Raw genomic sequence first — 8185 nt, 5'->3', positions numbered from 1 at the left:
CCCCCCCCCCCCCCCCTCCCTCCCCCCCCCCACCAAAACGCACGGCCAACAGTCAAGTTCAGCCCCTGCGGCGGATACCTCGGTGTCCTGACCGACCGCAGTCGGCTGATCATCTTCCGCGCGCACTCGGCCGAGCAGGTGGCCAACATCTATGGCATCGACACCGACCCCCTGGGCATGCCATCCTACGTGTGGCACCCCTCCGGCAAGGTGCTTTTCGCCGTGACCAACGACCGGAACATCGCCTGTGTCATCCTGGCCACCCAGTCCATCTGCCAGATCGCCCGTCACCACCGGAACGTCGTGCGCGGCCTCGCCTTTGACGCGACCACCGAGCGCCTGTACGCCTGCTCGTATGACAACTCCGTCAGCGAGTGGGGAGTCACCTTCACGTCCAATGCCGCCTCGCCAACGGTGCACCTGTCTTGAGCCAGCCAGCGGACCAGCAAGAAAGGCCACTTTCTTTCCTTCCGCACCCTCCCGGCCTCGTGTCCCATCCTGCGCGCGCGTGGCACAGATGTGCCCTGCCGGCAATCCCCTCCACCCAAAAATAGACTCCTGCCCATTGTTTCTGCACCCCCCTCCCCCCTCCCCCCCCTTCCTCTTTCCTGCCCACCTCTCCATGGGCCACGGACACGGGATGCCCACCGCATGGGTGAATATGTATACAAGGACAGGGCGCGCACACACGCATGCGCCGAGGGCGGAACTGCTTAGTCGAAGAAACTGAGGATCCGACTGAAGGGCCGGGCGTCGCCCTGGTCGGCGGCGGCGGCCGCATTGGCTGCCCGGGCCGCGGCACTCCGCCGATCGGCCGACAGCTGCCGAAGCCACGACCCCTCGCTCTGGTAGATGATCTGACCCACGGCTTGGAAGGGGAGCTGGCTCAGGCTGCCATCGCGCCAGGCCACCGCCGCAGCCACCCCCGGGGCGGGGTCCGCGCTCTCCAGCACCAAGGCCGCCCCGGAGCCAGGGCCGCGGCCCTCCGCAAAGAAGACCCCCTCCGGATGCAGGGGGGTCAGCAGGGACAGGTACAGGCGATCTTCCAGGGCCGAGCGCCCGGAAACGGCCACCAGCGGCAGGGCAAACTCCCCGACCACGCATGTCAGGCCACTGCCCAGCACCAAAGTCACGCGCAGAAGACGCGTATGTACAGCCAGCTCCCGGGGCAGGGTGATGCCGCGCAGGCGCAGGCCGATGGCCGGGCGCGGCGGCGCCGCCAAGGAGTCCCGGCTCCCGCCGAGGCCCATCACATGCGACGCCACCGCATCGCCAGGGGCCCCGTCGGGCGGGGGGGCACCGCCGCGCTCCGACCCGGCCGGCTCGCCACCGGACGCCGGGGCAGATCGCGAGAAAATCCGCGACAGGAAGGACTGCCCGGTGGGGTGGGCAGCAGGGGTCGGAGCCCCGGCGACCGGAGCCCCGGTTCCCGGGACCGCGGCACCGGCAACCCCCGACTGCCCAGCCTCCAAATGTCCGAGAGGGCCATGGCCGGAGGCCTCGGTTTCCAGCAGATCCGCCAGAGCCGCCGAGCCGCCGGCCGGCGCGCCAAAGCTCGCCAGCGATGTCAACACCAGCACCAGGCGCCCGGCCTGCGGCGTGGCAAGGCGGCGCGCAGCCTCCGAGCACGGACGCAGCGGCACCCGCCGGGTGAGAAGCCGGCACCGGGGCCGCCCAGCTGCCCGGGTCACGATCGACGCCTGGTCGGCCACCACGGCCGCCGCCACCTCGGCCGCAGACAGCACAACCGGCGAATCGGGCTCGCTGCCAGCCGGAACCAAGTGCGCGGCCTCCTCGTCATCATCCGCCTCGGGGGAGTCTTGCTCGATCAAAAGGTCCGCCACACCAAGGAGCCCCTGCGCGGCCGGCTGGTCAAGCACCAGGCGGAAGATCAACACACTGCCCGGAGCCACGGGCCCCGGCTCCCGAGTCAGGGGAACATCCACCCACCCGAGGGTCAGCCCCCGGCCACCATGCGGGTCGGTGTTGACCATGTCCGCAGCACCCGGGACCAGGCGTCGCAGGACATTCAGCGCCAGGGGGACCGGCTGGCTGTCACCGGCCGAGGCCAGCGGATCGGCCAGCCAGGCCGACAAGGTCAGCTCCACGGCTGGGCAACCGGGCGCCAGGAGGCCCGGCACGGTGGCCAGACACAGGCGCAGCCGCGCCGGGCATCCGGCAGTCAGTCCATGCGCCAGGACCACGGCCACGGTGGACTCCCGGCCGTGGGGAACCCACAGGTGGCGAATCGGTGGCGTGGCAGCCCAATCCAGGCGCCGGCCTGGGGCCATGTCCGCCCGGTCGGCCTCCCGGCACCAGGGCGCCAGGACCGCGTCCAGCGGAACGGCCAACCCCCCGGCTTGACTGAGGTCCGACAGCTCGGCCGTGTGGCCAGTGTGCTGGGATCCCAGGCAGTCCATCAGGGGCGAGTCCGTCAGCAGGGGGCTACGCAGGGGGATGCACGCCCCGGCGTTCGGGCTCAAAGCGGCCAGGCCCCCGGTTGTCATGGCATTCGGGCCGCCCGACTTGATTGTCAGGTCATCCGGCGCGCGTGACAGCCGACTCCCGCCGAGGCAGGCCGCCGCAAAGAGCGGCATCGCAGCCGGGCTGCTGGCAACCGCGGCCACGCGGCACAGGCGCCGCCCGGCCGCCGCATCCGCGCTCTCCCGGTCGTGCGTCAACATTGGCATGGAGGATTGGATCAGGCCGATCGATTCGGTGTGGGTCTTCTGCCGCTGCAGCAGCGACTGGCAGGCGCCACAGGCAAGCCCATTCCCCGCGGGAAGGGGCCCGCGTAGGAGGCAAATTGGCCGGCCCTCAGGCGAGGGGACCAGCCCGCCGACGCCGACGCCAACATTGGCAGCGGTGGCGGCAGGGCCGGTGACGGGCCCCGGAGGCAGACGGCTCCCACACGCACAGCACACCGCAACACCGGGGCCGCCCCCGTCGTCGGGGCTTATGCCGGCGGTGATGCCGGCGGCCAGGCGCAAGGGGCTATGGAGATGACGCACGCGCGCCGGGTCCAGTGCCTCGCGAATGCCGGCCGGCTGCCACCACGCCGGCATCGGTGACGGGACCGTGGCCACCGCACACTGGGCCAGCAGCAGCTCCATTGTCAGCCAGTGCGCAGCCGTGGCCACCAGCCGCCGCCGGGCCAGGGGATCCAGCTTCTGGTAGATGCTGGTCTCCTCAAAGTGCAGGGCGGTGTCCATCTGCACCAAGCGCCGGAGGATGGCCGCCCGCGGGCAGGGAGCTCGCCGGCGCCGGCCGATGCCAACTGGCCGGGGCACCCCGCGTCGGCGGAGCTCCGGCTCATGCCTCTCCAGACTCTCGCGAAGCAGGGCACAGTAGCGCCGGAGCTGCTGCTCCGGGGTCGGGGCATCGGAATCCGGGGCGCCAAGCACCAGCTGGTCGCCCGGCAGGGTCTGCGCCTCGGCCGGGGTGTTGCCCGACCGGTCTTCCCGCGACTTGCCATCGGGCCCGGGTGTGCCGAAGACCGCGGCCAAGAGGCGGCCCTGCGCCGCAGCCAGGGCCCCATCCACCAGGCGCTCGCGCAGGTGGCCACGCCACCCGACCAGGCGTGCCTGCTGCCGGGCCGCGTCCGGCACATCGGCCAGCAGCGACACCCGGCCGAGGCGCATCGGCCCCGGGCGGTGGCAAAGAGCCGCACTTCCCACACCGAAGGCCGGCCCCATCACCGCCGCCGACTCGGCATCCACAAAGTCATCCCGGTACAGGACAATGCGCAGGAAGCGTGCCCGGGGGAGACGCCGGCCTGACCCGCGCCCCGTCAGCCAAGCAGACCCGCCCACGGTGGAGGACCCGTCGGTCGGGTTCGTGCCGGCGGCGGTGTCCGCATCCGAGTCGGTGTCGGTGGCCGACCCGGCACCGAAGTTGGACCCGGCGAACATGTGGCTCAGCCCAGTCGGCCGCCCGGCCTGGTGCATGTCCACCAGGTCGAAGCTCAGCTCGATGTACTGCTGTTGCTGGTGTGGCTGCAATGGCAGCGCCTGCGACTCCGGGCGGCCGTGGGGGTCATCTCCATGTGGGTCCGGATGCAGGCTCGCGGCCTGGGTTTCACTCTCGGCCCCATGGCAGTCCCGGTGACAGTAGGCCGACGCACGACGCGAGGAATACCGCATGGACCCCCGTCGGGAGACCGAGGGCCCGGCCAGGCCGCTGTCCGTCTGGCCGAGGCTGCGGAAGCTGGCCCCACGCCGGGGGTCATCGCCCCGCGCGGGGTCCGGCAGGTCGTCCTCCTCGCCCTCGCCCTCGGACTGGCTGGAGCAGCCGGAGCACTCCTCCTCCTCCGCCTCCGCCTCCTCTTCCGCCATGCCATGCCCGGCATGGCCTCGGTCATCGCCATCATTGTCACCCCGCCGGTCGACGCTCTGCAGGGCTTCGCGTGCCTCCAGCGAGGTGACCCGATGGAAGTCCCCGCCCGGGCCAAGCCCCTGGGCCAGGCCGCTCAGGCTGGGGTCGTCCTCCGGATCGGCGATGGCCAATAGTGGCGACCGCCCGGGGGCCAGCACCAGGCTCGGAGAGGGGGTGGCCATGCTCATGCCATTGAGGGTGGCCAGGCGTGGCGAGCCGCCCCGGGCCACGCGAGCCCCCGGCCCGGCCCGGTGCTTCCGGCACCGGCTCACCAGCAGGTACCCACTGTCAGCGGACGAGGCATCCGGTGCGCGCGGCCGGCCGGACTCCTGGTCGGACTCCGACTCGACCGAGCAGTCCGGGGCCGCGAGGGGCACCCGGTCGCAGATCACTCGCCAGGCAGCCCGGGACCCGAGGGTCTCGGACACCAGAACATCCAGGCGCCGCGGGGCGCCCCGGCCATCGGCCGGCAGGACCAAATTCAGGCGCAGTGGCCGACACAGGGGCGCCATGATGGCAAAGGTCAGCGCCAGAGCCGGCCGATCCCAAGTGAACCAGTCCACCGGGGCTTGGGGCGAAGTCAGATCCACAAGGCGCCGAATGGCCGGCAGAGCACCCAGCGGCGGGGCAAAGCCCATCTCCACGGCAAAGGGACACTGGCCCCCGGAAGTGGGCTCCTCCACCAGCAGCGGCACAGGCAGCAGGGGAACCATGCGCGGGTGTGACCCGCTGCCGGGAAGTGCGCCCCCGGCCCCGGTGGCCGGGCGCTTGGACACGGCCGCGCCCAGGCCCAATTCCGGAGCGAAGGCCACCAGACGCTGAGACTGCTCGCCCTCCAGGGCCGCATGCATTTGCTGCAGATGGCCTTCGATGTCGGCGAAGCCCCAGTCTGCCGGCTCGTCGTCCGAACTCTGGACATGCTGGTTGTCGAAGTCATATTCGGTGATGCCGGGCTGGCTGACCGGCATGGCGACGGTCCCGTGCGGGGCCAGGCCCCGAACCAGGGCCGAAGCCGCCGGCAGCGGCGTGCCCGACCCGCTCAGCGCCGCTGGCCAGTCGGCCCGTGTGTTGTCGGGGCTCATGGCCGCCATCAAGGGCCCGGCCCCGTCGGACCGCCACGCGGCCCTCACCTCCGGCGGGCTGGGCAGCAGACTGGAGGCCGGATGGCTGACTCGCGCATCGACGCTGGCCGGCGTACGGCCCGGACCCCGGTGGCCGGTGGCATCTTCCTCGTCATCCACAGCACCGGCATCTTCATCGTCATCGTCATCGTCGAAGTCATCCGGGCCCACATCATCGTCGGCCTCCATCCCCGCTGGGGGTTCCTGCTCGGCAATCTGCCCACTGCCGAGGCCACGCCGGGCGCCCGGTACCAGGGGCAGACCCGGTGGCGGGCACGCCCGCGTGGGCGGAGTATCGGCGGGCTTCTCCATGCCGGGTCCCAGCGGGGACCGGGCCCCGGCCCCGGCCATTTGGCGCCGACCCGGTCGCCGGAGTGGCCCGGCGGCCTCCTCGGCCAGGGTGGCCTGGGGGAGAGACAGCTGCGCGGCCGCGGGTCCCGGAGCTCGGCCAGGACCGCCGGCGGTCGCCGGGTCTTCCTCCATGTCATCCTCACCGGGCGACCGCAGCGGCGTTTGGGCCAGGAAAAAGCGCCCAACAACCGCCTCACTCCCCCGCACGCAGGGGACTTTGTTGCGCAAAGAGGGCGACCGGATGGCCGAGGCCAGCGCATGGACGAACCCCTCCATGGTGTCGCACAGGGCCCTGGCCATCAGGCCGCCGGCCGCCGCTGCCGGAGACAACAAATGCTCGGCCGCTGCGTCCAGCATGAATGAGTGCCGAAGGGCATCGGCCAGCGGCGGGAAGGGGGTCAGGTGGGCCAGGCGCATGACCGTCTGCTGGCGACTGATGATGCGTTCGACCGTGGCCGCCGGGCTGGCAGGGCCCGAGCGTCCGGGCGCCAAGCCCGGGACGTTCAGCACACCGTGGGTCATGCGCCGCGCATACGACGCCTGGTCCATCTGTTGGAGGTGGTACTCCTCGCGGCTGAAGTGTGACAGGATGGGCAGGCTGCGCGAGGACCGGGCCATGCGACAAAGGCTCTTGAGCTGCACCCGGGAATGGGACACACACAGTTAGGGCATGGCAGCGACAGGGGAGACGAGGAAAGGCGGAGAAAGAGCGAACATGCGAATCTCCCCCCGGACAATTGGGGCAAGCCAGGCGGCCGCAGCAGCAGCAGCAGCAGCCACACGCACCAGGTACGACAGATCATACTGGTATGCCACGTCCAGGAGGATGACCTCCTGGCGCCGATCCGATGAAAAGGCCCCCAGCGTCTCGGTCGACAGGAGGGAGAAGTAGGCCAAGGCATGGGCGAAGTCCGAAGAAAGCGACGGCCCGGAGGAGGCCAAATTGTGTGGCACCTCCAGGTGGAGAAAGTCCTCCTCGAAGCCGGCCGACCCCCGGTTCCCCAAGATCAAGTGGTACGGGCGTTCGTGCGGGTCGCGGGTCTGGTTCGGCACCAGACGGATGGCCGCCGGCGGGGTGCCTGCACGCGCGACACTGGCACTGAAGCGCACCCTCTGGCACGCGTCCGAAATCGAGGCCCCAGGCCCGGGGCGCTGGGGCGACTGGCCGGTCCAGGCAATGGCCTGGACCTCGCCCTCGCGCGCACACAATTGCGTCGAGCTCTGGATGTCGCCAAAGCGGTCGGCCCGATCGGGTCCGGCAGCAAGCGCGGCATCGGGCCCGGGGCCGCCGGGGGCCATTCCCGGCGCCGGGCTGCCGGGGATGAGCCCCGGGCTGCCGGCCGGCGTGCTGGCCGATCCGGCCCCCGAGAGTGTCTGGAACTGGCTCGACCGCCGGAGGCCAATGAAGCCAGCCATCTGCGGCGAGGCGTTGGCATCCGTCGCCAAGCCCGGGCCAGGATGCACACCAATGCCGGCGGCATGCGCCCCATTGCCAGCCATACCCCCGGCGCCTGGATGCCCACCGGGCCCGGCGGTCAGCAGCGACTTGACAAAGGTGGTCGGGGAGGATCGCGACAGCAGCAAGCCACAGGACAAGGGAAGGGCCTTGGCCAAAAGGTCATCCGCCAGCCGGGTCAGCACCAGCAAGGTGATGTGCTCCAGTGCGGGCCGCAGGCCTGATGCCGCCTCCTCGGCGGGGCCCTGCGCCCTGATTGTTTCCTGGCGGAGGTTGACCGTGCCGCGGATGAGGGCGACACACACCTCTGGCGCGCCGGCCATGGCGAAGGGGCCCGACAGCAGGTGGTTCGCTCGGAAGCCCGGATTGCGGCAGGGGCGCCGGCCGGCGCCGGTCGGCGTCGGAGGAAAGGGACTGCGCGCGAGAGGGCGAAAGCCCCAGGGGCAGTGGCAGACATGTGGGCGTTAAAGGGGGAAGGAGGAGGAGATGGGAAAAAGAAGGAGGCGAAGAGGACCACATACGTTGTCAAGTCCACGCCGTGGCAGTAGTAGTGTCGCTGGGCAATGCGGCGCTGCATGAGCTTCTCGGCCTCAAGCTCCGAGTAGGCACCCGGCGGGATGGTTGACAGGGGGATCTGCATTGCCGGTGAGGGCAGGGGGTGAGTCACCTGGCGAGGGAGCGCTCCGAGCCACGATCAAGTGGACGCACCGAAATCCACATGGAATCGTTCACCTGGTAGATGGGGTGCCCGGTGGGCAGGGTGGCCAGCCGGCTCACCTGCGCAGAGCGACGCATGCGCACCGAGGATGGGCAAGAAGGCACCGTGTGAGAGTCGGTCATCCTTCGCGGGGTGTGCCTGGTCTGTGTCCCTCCTCTCGCCCCC

General features: G+C 70.9%; 2 protein-coding genes across 2 annotated transcripts in view; one reads left to right on the top strand and one right to left on the bottom strand.

Annotated features, from left to right (window-relative positions):
• Positions 1–429, top strand: part of H696_02227 (hypothetical protein) — a gene marked incomplete at both ends in the record, with an annotated part of 2012 nt that extends 1583 nt beyond the window's left edge. Inside the window, one exon of the mRNA XM_009496127.1 lies at positions 53–429. Within this exon, the coding sequence (XP_009494402.1) occupies positions 53–429 (377 nt within the window). The remainder of the gene's footprint in view (positions 1–52) is intronic.
• A 205-nt stretch (positions 430–634) lies between these two features.
• The window catches only part of H696_02226 (hypothetical protein), a 9155-nt gene continuing 1604 nt past the window's right edge, over positions 635–8185 (bottom strand). Inside the window, exons 3-6 of the mRNA XM_009496126.1 lie at positions 8011–8079; positions 7824–7936; positions 6633–7716; positions 635–6482 (exon numbers count right to left, since the gene is read on the bottom strand). Coding sequence (XP_009494401.1) covers positions 714–6482; positions 6633–7716; positions 7824–7936; positions 8011–8079 — 7035 coding nt within the window. The 3' untranslated portion in view covers positions 635–713. The remainder of the gene's footprint in view (positions 6483–6632; positions 7717–7823; positions 7937–8010; positions 8080–8185) is intronic.

The sequence above is a fragment of the Fonticula alba genome (genome assembly GCF_000388065.1).
Source record: "Fonticula alba strain ATCC 38817 unplaced genomic scaffold supercont2.3, whole genome shotgun sequence".
Classification (NCBI taxonomy): domain Eukaryota; order Rotosphaerida; family Fonticulaceae; genus Fonticula; species Fonticula alba.
Note: the sequence above shows the minus strand (reverse complement) of the source record. Positions and strands in the feature narration are given on the sequence as shown.